General features: G+C 37.7%; 1 protein-coding gene across 1 annotated transcript in view; it reads left to right on the plus strand.

The window, feature by feature from the left end:
- LRRC69 (leucine rich repeat containing 69) overlaps window positions 1-15,982 on the plus strand; it is a 97,163-nt gene extending 81,181 nt beyond the window's left edge. Inside the window, exon 8 of the mRNA XM_021688396.1 lies at window positions 15,872-15,982. Within this exon, the coding sequence (XP_021544071.1) occupies window positions 15,872-15,982 (111 nt within the window). The remainder of the gene's footprint in view (window positions 1-15,871) is intronic.
- The last annotated feature ends 2,076 nt before the right edge of the window (window positions 15,983-18,058 follow it).

Here is an 18,058-nt window from a genome sequence, read left to right on the forward strand (position 1 = left end):
GTGTGTGTATCTCACATCTTTTTTATCCATTCATCCACTGACAGACACTTAGGCTGTTTCCATGTCTTTACTACTCACTATTATGAGTAGTGATGCAATGAATACAAGAGAACTGATACCTCTATGAGATAACTGATTTCAGTTTCTTTAGATATATACTCAGAAGTGGGATTGCTGGATCATATGATAGTTTTATTTTTAGGTTTTGAAGAACATGCATACTGTTTTTCATAGTGGCTGTACTAATTTGTACTCCCACCAATAGTGCACTAGAATTCTTTTTTCCCATATTCTTGCCAATACTTATCTCTTGTCGTTTTAATGATAGCTATTGTAATTGGTGAAATGATATCTCATTGTGGTTTCGATTTGCATTTCCTTGATGATTAGTGATGTTGAGCACCTTTTCATGTACCTGTTGACCATTTGTATGTCTTCTTAAAAAAAAATGTCTATTCAGTTCCTGTGCCCATTTTGTAATTAGGTTATTAATTTTTTTGCTGTTGAGTTATATGAGTTCTTTATATATTTTGGATATTAACCCTTTATTAGATATATAACATAAATATTTCCTCTCCTTTTGTAGGTTGCCTTTTCGTTTCACTGAGTTTCTTTTGCTAAAAAGCTTCAGAAGCTTTTTAGTTTGGTGTAGTCCCACTTATTTTTTTTCCTTTTGTTGTGTTTTTGGTGTCATATCCGGGAAATCACTGCCAAGACCAAGGTAAAAAGGTTTTTCCCTTAGTTTTTTCCTTGGAGTTTTACAGTTTCAGTTTTTTTTTTTTTTAAGATTTTATTTATTTATTTGACAGAGAGAGACACAGCAAGGGAGGGAACACAAGCAGGGGGAGTGGGAGAGGGAGAAGCAGACTTCCTGCTGAGCAGGGAACCCGATGAGGGGCTTGATCCCAGGACCCTGGGATCATGACCTGAGCCAAAGGCAGATGCTTAACAACTGAGCCACCCAGGCACCCCTACAGTTTCAATTCATAAATTTAAATCTTTCATCCATTTTGAGTTTACTTTTATGAGTGGTGTAAGATAGGGGTCCAATTTCATTCTTCTACATGTAATTGTCCAGTTTTTCCAACAGTATTGAAGATACTATCCCTTCTCCATTGAGTATTCTTGCTTGCTTGTCAATTAGTTGGCCATATATGTGAGGGTTTATTTCTGGGATCTAGATTTTGTTCCCTTGGCCTAAGTATCTGTTTTTATGCTGGTACTGTACTGTTTTGATTACTAAAGCTTTGTAATATAGTTTGAAATCAGAAAGTGTGATGCATCCAGCTTTGTTCTTTTTGGGGGGATTCCATTGGCCATTTGGCATCTTTTGTGGTTTCATACAAATTTTAGGATTGTTGTTTTTCTATTTCTGTGAAAAATGTCATTGGAATTTTGATAGGGATTACATTAAATTTATAGATGGGTAATATGGATATTTTGACAACATTAATTCTTCTGATCAATGAACATAGGATATCTTCCCATTTGTTTGTGCCTTCAGTTTCTTTAATCAAAGTCTTATTGTTTTCAGTGTAGAGAACTTTCACCTCGTTGGTTACATTTAGTCCTAAGAACTTTGTTTTTGATGTGCTGGTGAATGAAATTGCTTCCTTTATTTCTTTTTCAGATGTTTTGTTGTTGGTGTACAGAAACATGACTGTTTTTTGTATGTTGACTTTACTGAATTTATTGATTAGTGCTAGAAGGTTTTTGGAGGAGTCTTTAGGATTTCTTCTACATAATATCATAGCATCTGCAAACAAAGACAATTTTACTGTTTTCTATTAGGGTACCTTTTATTTCATTTTCTAGCCTGACTGCTCTGGCTAGGATTTTCAGTACTCTGTTGAACAGGAGTGGTAAGAATATAGAGAGCTTAGCACAGTGCTTGGTACATATTTTATTTCTGAGAAAGGCTGATGAATCACAAGATCTGGATTTAAACCAGCTCTTCCATTCTATTAGGTTATTAATATATTATATCAAATGTATCTTAGAGAAAAATCTGGCAGAACTGCTGCCAATGAGGGCTAATATCAAGGTAAAATAATGGTTGAAGTGAAATTTAAAAGTCAAAACCATCTGGACATGAAATACCAAGAGAAGAGAGAGATCATCAGTGGAAAAATGAAAATAGAAATGTATGTTGATTCTCAAGATGGGAGTAAATCTGTAATCTTGATTGCTTATGTAACCTATCTGTGAATTGTTACATTCAAGAGATGTTGAATGAGTATAACACATGCCATATTACTTGGTAAAAGTTGTCAAAACACTCTGCTTTTCACTGGTCATGACACGAACACCTTGGAGAAGTTGCCATTTTTCATTTTTTTCCCAATGAACATCTTTCAGTCTTTCTTGAGGAGAATGTTCTTGCTCTAATAGACTTTTTCTTAAAATCATCTGATGAGCTGCTAGTCTCATTTCAAGTAGAGAAGTCACAACCTAATGATAGTAACTGCATCCAACACTTATTTGGTACTGTGTCTCATGTCATGCTAAGCATGTTGCCTTGGCATCCCTCCGTTAATGTGCAAAATAACCTCATGACACCAGTGATAAATCCAAGTTCAGAGGAGCAAAATACTTTGGCTCAGTTCACAAAGCTGCTGAATAGAGGCTATGCGGAGGGAACCCATGTATGTGATTCCTTGCTCTTAACCAGACATGGTGGACCATCTTTCCTATGCTTTTCAACCCAGTTATTTCTCATTTGCTTCAACTGAATTTAAGGCATTCATGTTAAAGAGACTTATTCTGTCATTATTTATTTATCTACTCAAACTCATGAATTTTTTCCTAGTATGTGTCAGGTACTTTACCAAGGGCTGGGAATATAGAGCTCCAGCCTCCCAGGAACTTACACGTTCCAAGGAGAAGTGGTATAAGAAGGTGATTGGAATCTGACAAATTAGGCTTGATGACCAGCCCTGCCACTTAACCACCTGTGTCATCTTAATTTACCTTTGGGGCTAAACTCCCATTTGTAAAATTGCAATAATAATAATAGTACATATCTCACAGGGATGAGATGAAGTACTTCATAGATGGTGCTTAGCATAGTAGGTGCTTCATAAAGGTAGTGCATAATAGATACTTAATAGGATAGATTTAAAAAAAATTAAGGCCTTCAGACAAGAAAGAATTATTACATTCTTATGTAAGTACAATGATGGAGGAGTGCACAGGGTGGTGCTATAACAAAAACAATGAATCGTGGATCACTACATCAAAAACTAATGATGTATGGTGACTAACATAACATAATAAAATAAAATAAAGAAGTCATTTCATTTAAATGGGGACATTCTCTCTCTATCCCTGGGGCCTAGCACAGTGATCATTCTTGGTGCTTGAATACATAATACATGTTAACATCATTTTAATAAGCATTGCTTGTAAATGTGCTTGGAGTGATAGGAAGGTATTAGAATAAAGTACCAGTGGACAGGCATTTCTGGTAAGGGAACTGCCTGTGCAAAGTAACATTGTGCAAGTAAATTATGCAATGAGTGCCAGAAACTCGCAGAGATGGGAGATGAGGTTAGAGAGAGAAGCAGGTGTGAGATCACGATGGCTCTTGTGTGTGAAGTTTGAACTTAATTTTGAAAGCTACTCTCTTGGTTTGTTACAGTTTGTTACAGCTGCCGTCACAAAGTGCCACAGACTGAGTGGCTTCAACAACAGAAATTTATTTTCTCACATTCCTGGAGGTTAGAAGTATGAGACCAAGGCATGAGAAGCCTTGGTTTCTTTTGTGGCTTCTCGCCTTGGCTCATAGATGATCATCTTCTCTGTGTGTTCACATAATCTTCTTTTTGTACATGTCTGTGTCCAAATTTCCTCTTCTCATAAGCACATGGTCATCTTGAATTAAGGCCCACCATAATGACCTCATTTTAACATAATTAAGGCTTTAAAGACCCTATTTCCAAATATAGTCACATTTGGAAGTACTGGGGGTTAAGATTTCAACATATGAATTTGTGGGGGACATGTTTCAGCCCATAACACCTACTTATAGTTGTTGAAGCAGTGGAGTAGCCAGATGAGATTATTTATTTATTTATTTTTTGCAAGATACTCGAAGCCAGGGGAATGAAGATTGCTCAAGGAGACTTATATGGTGAGGTGAGAAGGTCAGAAGGACAGAACCCTTGAGGATGATAATACCATACTATCAAAGGGGTGAACAATAGCAGGAGTCAGCAAAGGGGAATGAGAAAATATCAGGGAGGCAGTGAGGGCCAAAATCAGGTAGTGTGAGCACAGATTTTCTAGCTATAAAACACAGATGTGTGAGAAAGAGGATTTTCTTACTTTTTCTTCTGCTGAACTTATCTTCCATTTGGGCCCTCATTCTACTGGAAAACTTATTTTAGGTAATTCCAAGTTTATGTGGTAATTTTAGGAAGTTTTTGGTCATTTAAGATATAATTTTGATCATTCAGGATTTCCTTCTCCTCCCTTTCTTCCTGTATTATCCAACTTTTGGAGCTCTTGAGTACTGTCCCATGTGGTCATCCTCTGAAGGGTATGGTCATCCTGTCAAGACCTCAGATGTGGTTGTATCTTCATGACAATGTCTGCTGAGTTGCCCACTATCATTGACTTCTGCTTATTTCTTCTGTGCCCTGTCCCTTCTAGTTCTGACCTTGGAGTCTCTGTCCTGCTGGTCCTTTCCTACCACAGTATTCTCTGGATGAGATAATTTGGCTGTTCCCTTACTCTACTATGGGCTCAAGCATGAGTTGGTTAAAGGTTCCAAGTTGAGAGATTCAGAGCTGAGGAGAAAAAACTGGGCTGGAAAATTGGGAGAGGAAGATTGTATCCTTTGTGTCATTAAATGGGAAGCAGATTGCCTCGATCAGAAACCAAACTGGAACACAGAAGTGAAGTCTACAAGTCTTAACTAATCTCCATGAAATGTATAGGGTAAAGGTAGGAGAGCAATAAGATGTTCCCTAGAGGGTGAGGAAGGCTTGAGGAAAGATTTTGAGGATGGGGAAATATGTGCATGATTGTAGGCTGTGGAAAGGGCTAGTAAAAGGTGGAACTTAAAATTAGTCTGTGTTGTGTGCTAATTCAGGAAGGGTTTAGTGTTTTGATTATATACTGCCTACTTTAAGGAATTAATAGTGCTAGAATTTGGTTACCACATGATGAGCCTCATCTTTTCCATCACCTTAAGGGATTGAGTAAGCTAAAAAGAGCAGATACGAAAGTTTTTAAACAACTAGAAAATGGGGGCGATGCCTGGGTGGCTCAGTTGTTAAGTGTCTGCCTTTAGCTCAGGTCATGATCTCAGGGTCCTGGGATCAAGCCCCACATCAGGCTCCCTGCTCAGTGGGGAGCCTGCTTTTCCCTCTCTCACTCCCCCTGCTTGTGTTCCCTCTCTCGCTGTGTCTCTCTCGGTCAAATAAATAAAATCTTAAAAAAAAACCAACTAGAAAATGGATAGTGGTGGTAGTTTCCCACTTAAGTATGATTTGTATGTGTTTGTTACCTTTAGTGGGTGCTTACTATGTGCAAGGTACTGTGCTTGTCTCTTAGGATCCAAAGATGAATAAGACAGTCCATGCCGTTGAGGAAATCACATACTGTTTATTAAAATACATTGTTATAAGCATTGTAATAAGGTGTTATATACTCATACTATGACATCACAGACAGAGCAAGCAACTACTTAGGTGTCCCTGTCTGTTCAGGCTACTATAATGAAATACCACAGACTGAGTGGCTTATAAATGACAGAAATTTATATCTTACAGTTCTGGAGGCTAGAAGTCAGAGGTCAAGGTGCCAGCATGGTTGGTTGAGGGCCCTCTTTTGGATCACATATTTCTTGTTGTATTCTCAAGTGTTGGAAGATGCTAGAGGTGTCTCTTCTAAAGGCACTAATCCCAATCATGAGGACTCTGTCCTCCTGATCTAATCACCTCCCAAAGGCCTCATCTCCTAAAATCATGACATTAGTTATGAGGACTAACGCATGAATTTTGGAAGGACACAGGAGGCTTAAGGGAAACTTTGCTGAGGAGGTGTTATTTGAGTAACATGAAGTCACAGTGTTCATATTAACTTTATGACTTGTTTTTCATTGCCTCCATTTAGAGGTGAAGCAACTAAATAAGATAAGCAGCTTGTTCATCTTAAGTTTCAAATCTTTGAAGTAACAGGACTTGAGTTAATGCCTCCTGATACCCCCTTTAGGTCTCTTTTTGTTGTACTTCTATAGCATATACATTTTTATTTTGAACCATAAAAGAAAGTGCAAATAAATTCATTGATTGATGGTTGTATAATTATTCACAACAGCTGCCTTCCATATTTGAAAGAAAGGTGGAAGAGAGATGAGGCCTTTCCTCTGTTGACTCATGGAGTGGAACATAGAACCACTGATATTCAGGCCAGATGAAGGGAAGAATTTTCCTACGGGATTTTACACAGATGCATACACACATGCACTCATGCATGTTAACATTAGTCATGACTGAAGAAACAATAAGGATGGAAGAAAGAATAGGAGAATAAAGAGATTTGGTATCTACATACTTTCATTTTAAAAATTAAAAGGGAGGGGCACCTGGGTGGCTCAGCTGGTTAAGCGTCTGCCTTCTGCCTTCGGCTCAGGTCATGATCTCAGGGTCCTGGGATTAAGCCCTGCATCGGGCACCCTGCTCAGTGGGGAGTCTGTTTTTCTCCCTCTCCCTCTGCCCCTCCCCCCAACTCATGTTCTCTCTCGCACAAATAAATAAATAAAATCTTTAAAAAATTGAAAGGGTGATAAGAATACCTTTTTATCAACTAAGTATGTCTGAGTGCATTATAAAAACAGCAACAGAATGGCTTAAGAATATAGCATGGGTTAAAAACATAATGGTTAAAAAAATAAACCAGAGACCTAGCAAATGGCAGAAAATATTCAGTTATTGGAGAAAGACATGATCCCTCACATTGAAAAAGCACATTGGGTGCCAAGCAGAATAAAAAAGAACAAATCCATCTCTAGACACATTTTGGTAAAATTGCATTATGCCAAAGAGGAGCCATTAAGAGCTAAAGGTGGGCGCCTGGGTGGCTCAGTTGGTTAAGTGACTGCCTTCGGCTCAGGTCATGATCCTGGAGTCCTGGGATCGAGTCCCGCATCGGGCTCCCTGCTCGGCAGGGAGTCTGCTTCTCCCTCTGCCCCTCCCCCCTCTCATGTGCTCTCTCTCATTCTCTCTCTCTGAAATAAATAAATAAAATCTTAAAAAAAAAAAAAGAGCTAAAGGTAAATTTTTTTAAAGATAAATTTTTAATAAAATAGATCATCTACAAAGAAATGACAGTGGACTGAGAGCAGATGCCAGGGAAAAAATGGTATAATATCTTCAAGCACTAAGAGAAAATAACTCAAAATCTAGAATTCTATGCCTAGATAAGTTGATAGGCAAAAGACATTGGGGTATCAGGAAATTGTGAGAAGAAAAAATTTGAAAAGGAAAATTGTTTTGCTTTGAAACAACCACTGATCCTAACTTTATTAAAATAATTGAAAAAATTAAACAAGTAACTTTAGTAAGTTTGTGACAGTGAAAAAAGTATGTAACAATGGAATTAGAATAAGTGTATAGTATGAAATTATAAATTATGCCAAATAAATTTAAGGATCTTTAAAAATTGGATAGATTGGATATATATTACCAGGTACTTGCCAATTGAAACATCTTATTTTAGTGGGGTTGTTTAGTTCCCTGTTTCTAGAATGAAAATGTACACAGAATATGTGGGGATGATAATCAGATTAACCACGTTGGTAAACAGTTGCTTTTATATATCTTTAGGATTGTGTGTTGCCTTTCCACTTAAGTAGAAGGAGATTATACAAAAACTAGTTGGCCTAGAAGCCTTCCTTTCTATTTAAAAAAATTTATATCTTAATTATCTTTTCAGGAACGAAACTTAGAGAATGCTGACCTTTAGAGTAAATACTTGATCATGAAGGGAGAGCCCATTTGATAATGCCAACGTCTGGTTGCTTTGTTGTGCTTTACAGAATGTTCTGTCTCTGCCGGAGTTTGCCATCTGAAGGCACAGTTGAAGGGGGGAGACCCTTGATGACAAATGGGTCTTTATTCTTTACATAAAACAACTAGAAACAACCAAATATCAAATTGTAATTGCTTTTATTCAGGTGAATGTGAAATTATGTGGTACTTATGAAATAGTGAGATTGAGGACTGAAAAGTAGTTGATGAAAAGTTCCGCTCAATATCAGATATTAACCTTTACCATAATTCATCCAGATGCTTTTGTGTTTTTCCAAATGTTACAGCTCTTGCCATCTGAGTTCAGCAAGTCCTTAGCAATGATAGAATTATCAATAATTTCAGCGTAATTGATATTTAAGTATTAACTGCTAATGATATAAATCTTTGAAATAGCAACAAAGCTAATCCTTTTTAGTTACTACCAACTCGGGCCATATTTGAACTAGTAACTTAGAGGTAACCTAAATAGTCTCATAAAATCCTTTCCAAACACTTGAGAGTGATCCTGGGCCCAAGATATGCATTTGATAGTTTTCATTTTGTATAGTTACGTTAGTTGAACTTAACATTTCCCCAGATACCTTTAAAATTGAAGAGTTTAGGGAGGGAACAGTTTGGAATATGAACTCTCAACCCTGTATTGAATGATGTAATGTAATTAAAACTACCCTCAGAAGAGATTAGATTGAGTAGGTTTCACTACAAATGAGTGAAAATGCTGATCTACTCTATGAAAATAAATGAAAATTTGCTACCTTAATTCCTTTTTTATGACAAGCTGCCAGTAATGAAACATAATATAAGATTACATTTAATAATTTTACTCATTACTTATAGAGCAAAATCTTACTTTGCAGTAAAAGGTTATTACTGTTTAGATACCACTGACATTCATTTATGAAACTGATCATTTCAGCCAGCCAACTGTGAAAATGAATGTAGGTTTTAAAACATTTATGCAGTGGTTAGTCAATTTAATGTACATTAGGCACTAAGAGGATCAGAAGGCATCACATTTCTAATTCTAAACAGTCGTGAAAGTAATATGTATTTATTCAGAAAAATTGAAATGGTATGAATGTTCTTTATTATTTTATTCAGAAAATAGCAAAACAATTATAGTATAAACGAACTCACACACTATATCTTGATTACTTCTACTCCTATGGGAACTCATTGAATTTTCTTTTCTCTTTAGAAAACTCTCCCTTTTGTTCTTAAACTGCTGGGTAGAGTCACAATTGTATTCAATATCTATGATTGTTTTTTCTTCTAAAGAATCTCAAATTGCATTCAACTTCAGTACCTTTATCTGAAGCTGTGCATCACCAAAATGTTTGAACCTCCCACGTGAAATTCAAAGGACATTGATGATGAAGACATGGTGTTGTAGAGCAGGATCACTCTGTAGAGGAGAGAATGCTGCTTGCTTTGGTTTCTGCTCTTACCACAGTCCAAAGTGCCCTACAGGCAGAATGACCATATAATGTATTACTTAAGTCAAGATGGTTTTGAGAGTGAAAGTGAACATTATTAATAAGCTGGAAAACCAGCAGGAAACCAGGACTATCCTGGGCAAATCTGAATGTGTGTCTCCCCTGCTTAAGTGGAGCAGTTAACTCTAGAGTAGTGCTCATTGCTGGCTTTTATCACTGCTGGTGTGGAGGAGTTGTCATTCTAAATGTTCATCTGAGATTTTAAAAATTATTTTCGGTCACTCTGTAAATATTTGAGGTCCTGCTTTAAACAGGAAACTCTGGGAGTTAAGTATAGGGCAAATAAGTAGGGGACCTAGTTGGTCCCAAATGGTTTAAAATCTAAGAACTTTAAAGATGAAAAAGACACTAGCAATACAAACTAAATGTTAAATGAGTGGTAAGAGCTTTTGTGCTTCAAAATGGAAGACGAGATCATTGTAAGTTGTCGGGCCTGGAAGGTACCCAGAAAGATGCTGTGACTTTACAAGGCCTTGATGTAGGTAGAATTCAGATACATGGAGAAGGAAGCAGAGCGGATATTTTAGAAGAGAATGATATGGAGGAGAATGGATCTTGTTCATAGGGCAGTGAATTAAGTTGGTTCATGGAATGAGAGGAGGAGACATTATAAAAAAAATGAGGTCAAATTCTATGAACCTGTCAAAGGACAGAATAAGGAGTTTGAACTTGATCCCATTTGGAAATGGGAGTCCTACTGAATGTGTGGGGACAAGCCACTGATATAAAGAAAGATGTATTTTAGAAGGAATAATTTAGCAGTACTGTGCAGGATTAACTGGAGGTTGAAGAGAAGAGAAGCTGAGGAAAAGAGACCTATTAGTGGTTGTCTAGTGTGGGTGTAAGGTGTAGCAGTAGAAAATGCAAGGAAAGGAACCTTCATGGGAGGAGGAAGGTTGATGGAACCTGATTGATTGGATAAGGGAAACTGCAGAAGGGTGTGAAGGAGAAAAACCAGAAAACTCCAGAGGGAGCTGATTTGGGAGGCAAGACCCCAACTTTTATCTCAGACATACTGAGTTTCAAGTGCTGTGCGGATAATTCAAGTGAATATGTTTGGCCAGTTGGGAGATAGATCAGAACAGCAAAGCAGTGTACTTCTGTACATTATCTGAAAATGTGTGCACTTTCCAACAACTGTTCATTCTTTCAGAGAGCTCTGCACATTGTTATTAAACCACAGTCAAAATCCTACTTTGGTGAAAGAAGGTGGGAAGAATACTCTGACTAACACTGAGTAAGAGTTTAGTGACTTAGAGTCTAGTTCTGTCTCTAGCTTGAACCCTGAGACTTAAGGTAAACCACCTTCCTTCTCACTGTATCTGGACTAATTTCCTCATCTGGGCAATGAAGGGATTAGAGCAAAGCCTCTTCTAGCTTCAGAGTGTCCGAGGGGCTGTCATAGTCATGCTTTTCATGGTTCTGCTAATTTGGAGCATGATACCGGTATTAGTGTCCCATTGCTGATGTAACAAATTGCCATAAACTTGGTATCTTAATGAAAATTTATTATGTTCCAGTTTGGTGGGTCAGAAGTCCAGCATGAGTCTCACTGAGCTAAAATCAAGGTGTCAGCAGGGCTCCATTGCTTTCTGGGGGCTCCAGGGGAGGATCCATTTTCTTGTTCTTTCCAGCTTTTAGAGGCCACTGACATTCCTTGGCTCATGGCCCCTTCCTCCGTCCTCAAAGCCAACATTGGCAGATCTGGTCCTTCTCACATCACATCACTTGGATCTACTCTTCTGCCTCCTTCTTCCACTTTTAACAATCCCTGTAATGAAATTGGGTCCACCTAGATAATACAGAATAATTATGGACCTCTGAAGGTCCTTATATTAATCACACCTGTAAAGTCCCTTCTGCTATATAAGGTAACATACATATTCACAGGTTCCAGGGATTAGGACATGAACATCTTTGCTCTGCCTACTATGATACTTTTCCAAAGAAAACAGGAAACGATCTTATTCTTTTTTCTTATGCTTTATGCTTCATGTAATACTGAAACCTTATTCAAAGCTTTACTTTTACTGTGATATTAATATATATTTTGATAACTTTTTATTTCTCAGTTTAAAAGATGACAGTCATTGTCACTGATAAGGCATGTGTTGAATTTTTAAAAAAAAACTCTCAATTCCACCATTCAAAAAATATAAAACTTAGTAAATACATGTTTTTAAACTTAAAGGGAAAGGGCAAAACTACTTTTTCCTAAAATAGGGAGAGGATGTAATCATATATTCATTTGCTTTAGGAAATAATGCATTTCACTATAAATAGTAAAGGGTGAAAAATTAGACTGTAGTATATTTTCACATATTAAAGCCTTTTGCTACAAAGATACTTCAGAATAAAAGCATGCCTAATTATAGACCAATTCCTTTTCCTTTTCTATCTTCAGCTTGACAAAAAGGAGCTTTCAGATGTTTCAATTTCTATCTGTAAACAACAAGCAAACCAGTAATTATCTTCCACAGAATCTTGAAGTTATGTTAATTGAGGCTTATGAAGAGAGGTCCTCCATAAGAGGGTGTGTCGTTATTCTTTTGTAACATGCTCATGTCAAATGGACAAGTGTACTGGTAGGAACCATTGTGATGATGCCACAAATGGGCATAGAAATTTAAATGGATATCAACAGGTCAGGTATTTGAGACTTTTTTTTTTCTTTATGAAAACACATTACTTCATCCAGTGACTCTAGATGGAAAAGTATGTTCCCAAGGAATTATGTTGAGTTCATTTTTTTTTTTTTAAAGATTTTATTTATTTATTTGAGACAGAGAGAATGAGAGACAGAGAGCATGAGAGGGAGGAGGGTCAGAGGGAGAAGCAGACGCCCTGCCGAGCAGGGAGCCGGACGCGGGACTCGATCCTGGGACTCCAGGATCATGACCTGAGCCGAAGGCAGTCGCTTAACCAACTGAGCCACCCAGGTGCCCCAAGTTCATTTTTCTTAGTAAAATTTCCAGCAAACAAATCAGAGTACTGAGAGATATCAGAAATAGTAATTATTAAGTTATAGAATAATTATAAGCAAAGATTCATATTCAGTACAAAACTGAAACAAAACATTTTATTTTAATTAACTAAACTTTGATACCCCCAAGAAGGGGAAAGAGGGATACAGACCCTTTGCATTCCTGCCTGCAACAAGAGCCAATGCGAACCTTGCCCATATAGTTTCTTACTGACACAAGGGAAATGGCTAAAACCACAGTGGAAATAGAAAATGTCTTTTAATAGTTTCTACTGTAACCTTTTTACCTCATGGAGAAACTGGACAAAGCAAATCAGATTAACTGTATGGCCCCACTTGTTTCCTTGGTTTATGTTTCTCTTTCTATAACCTCATCTTAGTTGATGGTTCTATTCTTTGTTCTAGTTTCTTAAATAACAACTAAGTGAAGTGTATTAGCATGGTTTATTTTGATAGCCCTTAGTTGTGGATGAAATGTGCTACGGTAGTAAGCAGGGGTAGCTGGTTGGACCCATATGCAAAGGGGAAAAAACACATTTAGCTTTTGAGCACAATTTCAACACTTAGCCACTATAATCCAGTTGATCACTATGATCTCATATAGATTTAAAATACTGTACATAATTTGTATATCATTGGAGAACTTTATGAATTGTTACCCCTGGACTAATGTATTCACTTATTGTTGATAGTCCATGATTCAACATTTTATGGTCTGTTTATTGTTTATATTGTATTGTTTCCCCGATACAGTATGCACATTCCTGAACTTCTGCTCTCAGAGCTCCCTGTTTTTGGATGTCCTTTCGTGTCCTTTCCAGGCAGTCACAACCTAGTCATCCTTCAAAACCCAGCTCACCATTTTCTTATACCGTGAAATTTTGCTTAATGTGCAGCCTATGGTGGTGTCTCCCTTCTCTGAATAATATAGAACCTATCATGGTGTTGAGCCTTATGTTTCTAGTTATTTTTTGTGTTTATGTATTAGCTTTCCAACTAGATACTGAAAAGATTCTTTGAGGCAGAGATTGTTATATATCTTTGTATCCTTGGTACTTTGCTTAATGTGGTTCAAGTTTAGGTTGCTTATAATTTTTTAGAACTTTTGGTTGCAAGTTAAAGAAACCCAACTTATGCACTAACTAACTAACTAATGACAAGTAATAAAGAAGGTCTAGGAATGGGTCTGGCTGAATACTTAGTCATGCTCAGTCAGGTAACCCAAATTTATCATCAGGAATCTGTCCTTCTATGTGTATTGTCTCTGCTTTCCTTTGTTTGGTTTTGCACTCATTGCACCCTACACTACGCCCTCTGTCAATAGAGGTAGAGCTTCCTTCTCTTAGTAGATCCAGGGAAAGCCCTAGGGCTGATGTTCATTATTGGACTGTCTTGGGTTATGTGCCGGATTTGAGTTATATGGCTAAGTCTTAAGCCAGGGAGTGGAATCAGTTATCCTCTCTCTTCCATAACATAAACACTGAAATCAGTGAAGGGATGTTTCCCAAAAGGGAAAAGATGGGCTTTTGTGCCAGCAGAATGGGAAATAGATGCTGGACAGGCAAAAACAAGATGCTGATTGGAGATTTCAATAAACGTTTGCTGATTGATCAACTGAACTTCCTTTTAGGAATAAAGTCAGATTTGTAGAGATTCTGTACCATTTTCTACCTTAATCCCAAATATTTTATCATCAGATAGTGCCATGTATCCTCTGAGTACTTCATAGTCGTGGTTGGAGGTAGATGAGAAGCTGATATGACATATGACTTTGACTTCCCCACCAAGGTTGAAAGGCTATTACTCTCTCAAGGATGGATTAATAACTGTGCCTTGGTGTTTGAACGTTTAAATGGGCCCTCACAGTTCATTTGTGGAAGAGTGGACCAAACAGTAATGAAATCTCTCACTGTGATTTGTGATGATGACAGCCCAGTGAGTCCATGATAAAAGTAAGTAGCATTGTCAATGAGTTAAACTACTAGTTGTGTGACTGTTTTGGATTCTTTGAGAGCTATGTTGACTTCAGAAGTTGTTTATAAAGCATACAGATGGTAGGCTTTTGAAGTTGCCATTATTTCCAGCATTAGTGGTGAAGACATGTATACTAAGTTGGCTAACAGGGTTTTTGACTGCCTATTTTGTGTATTGAGAATGAAAAACAGAGATTTGAAGTACGAAAACTTAAGTCATGTATTGGGCAAATTGTCTGAAATCCAGCCAGTCTTAATGAACATTATGCATAGTGAGCAAAGAATATTAATTTCCATGGGAAATGGATGCTGGACGGGCCAAACCAAGATATTCATTGGGGAATTCAATAAATGTCTGCTGATTGATCAATTTAACATCCCTGTAGGACAGAAATCAGGTTTGTATGGATTCTGTATTGTTTTTTATCTTCATCCTAAACACATTATGGCTAGACAGTATAATAATATATTTGGATAAAAGCATAGATAATCCTTTATCATTTGAATTTTGTTTATTTTTTTAAAGATTTATTTATTTTTGGGATGCCTGGGTGGCTCAGTTGTTAAGCGTCTGCCTTCAGCTCAGGTCATGATCCCAGGGTCCTGGGATTGAGTCCCGCATCGGGCTCCTAGCTCAGTGAGGAGCCTGCTTTTCCCTCTCCCTCTGCTGCTCCCCCTGCTTGTGCTCTCTCTCTTTCTCTCTCTCTGACAAATAAATAAATAAAAATCTTTAAAAAAAAAGATTTATTTATTTTAGGGAGAGAGAGAACGGGAGGAGGGACAGAGAGGGAAAGGGAGAGAGAGACTCTCAAGCAGACTCTGCACTGAGCCCAATGATGTGGAGCTGGATCTCAGGACCCTGAGATCATGACCTGAACTGAAACCAACAGTCAGATACTCAACTGACTGAACCACTCAGGTACCCCTTTGTTTAGTTTTGAATATGCCTTTCTTAGCTAGTTAATTTGTTCTCTTAGCTAGTTAATAGTTTTGAATATGCCTTTCTTAGCTAGTTAATTTGTGTGTGGGAAAAGAGCAAATCAAGCATAAATAGAGTAGTGTGCCCTTTAGAATTTTTTTTTTTAAAGATTTTATTTATTTATTTGAGACAGAGAGAATGAGAGACAGAGAACATGAGAGGGAGGAGGGTCAGAGGGAGAAGCAGACTCCCTGCCGAACAGGGAGCCCGATGCGGGACTCGATCCCGGGACTCCAGGATCATGACCTGAGCCGAAGGCAGTCGCTTAACCAACTGAGCCACCCAGGCGCCCGCCCTTTAGAAATTAATGTTGTGAAATCTCGGAGAAAGTTAATGTTTATTTTATTCAAAAATATTTATTGAGTACTGCTTTAATTTTATTTTTAATCTTTACCTTTTAGAACTGGAAGATAAGCAGAAATCTACAGCTGGTACCTCTTCGAATATTAATTTGTTCTTACAAATGTTTTAATCAGCGTGGCCCTAACCTCTTTGGAATTGCTCAAGCGTAGAGCTGGTGAGCAGCTCACTTAGAGCCTCACATGACTTGCCCCATCAGCTCTGCACACAGAGTCAGATTATGCCCTATTTATGATACCGTGCTGTGACTCCTCCCTTTCCCGGTACATTAAGCAAAGGAAGAAAAATAATTTACTTGTAAAGATCCCAATTTAAGCACTATAACCTACCTTTAGCTTGTTTAGACTCTAGGTGTGCTGTTCTTTGACTTAAAAACAAAATAAAGAATAGAAAAATAAAGATCTGTGTGGCAAGTGAGTGTTATTTTTTCCTGTCATTTTATGACCACCACCCTCCTTTTCTGGATAAGTATTAAGAGACTTTGATGGGGACAAGTATTTATTTTATGCACGTTTTGCAAGTGAAAGAGAATTACCTTTTAGTGCGAGACAGTTGTATCACATTTGTATGATTTCAGCTGAGCTCTTATTTTTTAAGAGGCACTAACGTCTTACTAAGATAAAACCTTTATTCCACTTAAAGCTGAGTAGAAACCTGGAAACTCAGGCTTGTTTACTCCTAACATCACTTTGTTTCTACTTTTAAAGTTTTGTTCTTTATTTTTGTTTTTCACAAGAGAAACTTACGGAAGCCAGGGCAGTAGCGCTGAAATGAGAATTTGACTCATTTTCTCTGAAGGACAACAGAAGTAGAGAAAGAAGTTATGAAAATTTATGAGATAGGTCGCATAGACCAGGGGTCTTTGTATGTGTGGTTCTGTCCAGCAGCCACATCACTTGCGAACTTGTTCAAAGTACAGATTATCTGGCCTTACCCCAAACCTACTACATCAGAAACTGGGGGAGTATGGCTCAGCAGTCTGTGTTTTTTTTTTTTTTTTTTTTTAAGATTTTATTTATTTATTTGAGACAGAGAGAATGAGAGAGAGAGAGCACATGAGAGGGGGGAGGGTCAGAGGCAGTAGCAGGCTCCCTGCCGAGCAGGGAGCCCGATGCGGGACTCGATCCAGGGACTCCAGGATCATGACCTGAGCCGAAGGCAGTCGCTTAACCAACTGAGCCACCCAGGCGCCCCAGCAGTCTGTGTTTTAACAGATTTTCCAGGTGATTTCGAGCCATGCTCTCATTTGAGAACCAGAGGTACTGATGAGGAGAAATTTGCTCTAGGTTCAGAAAAGCAAGAAATTTAATCATAATTTTATGTTTAAACCCCACTAGAAATATGTTTCTTCACATAACTATTTGTCAGTACTTCTGGTGGAAAGCTGAGTGGATTCTCATTTTCCATTTATTTTATTATTTATGTTACCTTTTGTTAGTTCACTTCAGGATATACTCCTTTATGTATCAGACTTGCCTCTAGCATACCTGGAAAGCTAAATCAATGGAGCACAGCTGAAAGGCCGTAAGTCCCAAAGAATACAGGAGTCAGACCACACTGAGACAGAGATGGGGCCTCAAGAAAATTTCTAAAGGCTCCATTAATCAAGAATGCATTTTAAACAAAAATAAAAAACAAAGTACAAATGAAAGTCATAGGAGCTCATTAAAAATGAGTCACAGGAATAAACCATGTATGCTTATTGAGGGAAAACCACTCGGAAAATTGATTTTGATTAGGGAAATATTTTTATGCAACATGTGCTGTTCAAGAGTGTTTTGTTTACCATTTTAATCTCTTGACCTCAGCCACAGTTTATGTGCCATTCTAGTTCTGGGGAGAACATTGTATCCATTTATTCATCTATGTACTCATTTGTTCAACAAATATTTTAAGTACCCTTGAACCTCAGGTGACATGAAAAGAGAATGTTAACTCTATACTTTTTCACCTCATCTACTTCTGTCTCATGGTTCTGAGACCCGGTTTCTGCCCCCTTTTCCAAAACTGGTATTTTGGAGGTCATCAGTGACTTCCTACCAATCCACCTGCTCCTCATCTGGCTGGTCTTCCCTGCAAGTTTGAGCTCAGAGCTCAGTTGACTGTCTTCTGCCTCTTGGAACCATATGCCTTAGGTTCACTCTTTATTTCTTTGGTGCCTCTTCCCCATCCTTTAAACTGAATTCTCTTCTTTTTTTATTTTTTATTTTTTTAAAAGATTTTATTTA

The sequence above is a fragment of the Neomonachus schauinslandi genome, chromosome 4, assembly GCF_002201575.2.
Source record: "Neomonachus schauinslandi chromosome 4, ASM220157v2, whole genome shotgun sequence".
Classification (NCBI taxonomy): domain Eukaryota; kingdom Metazoa; phylum Chordata; class Mammalia; order Carnivora; family Phocidae; genus Neomonachus; species Neomonachus schauinslandi.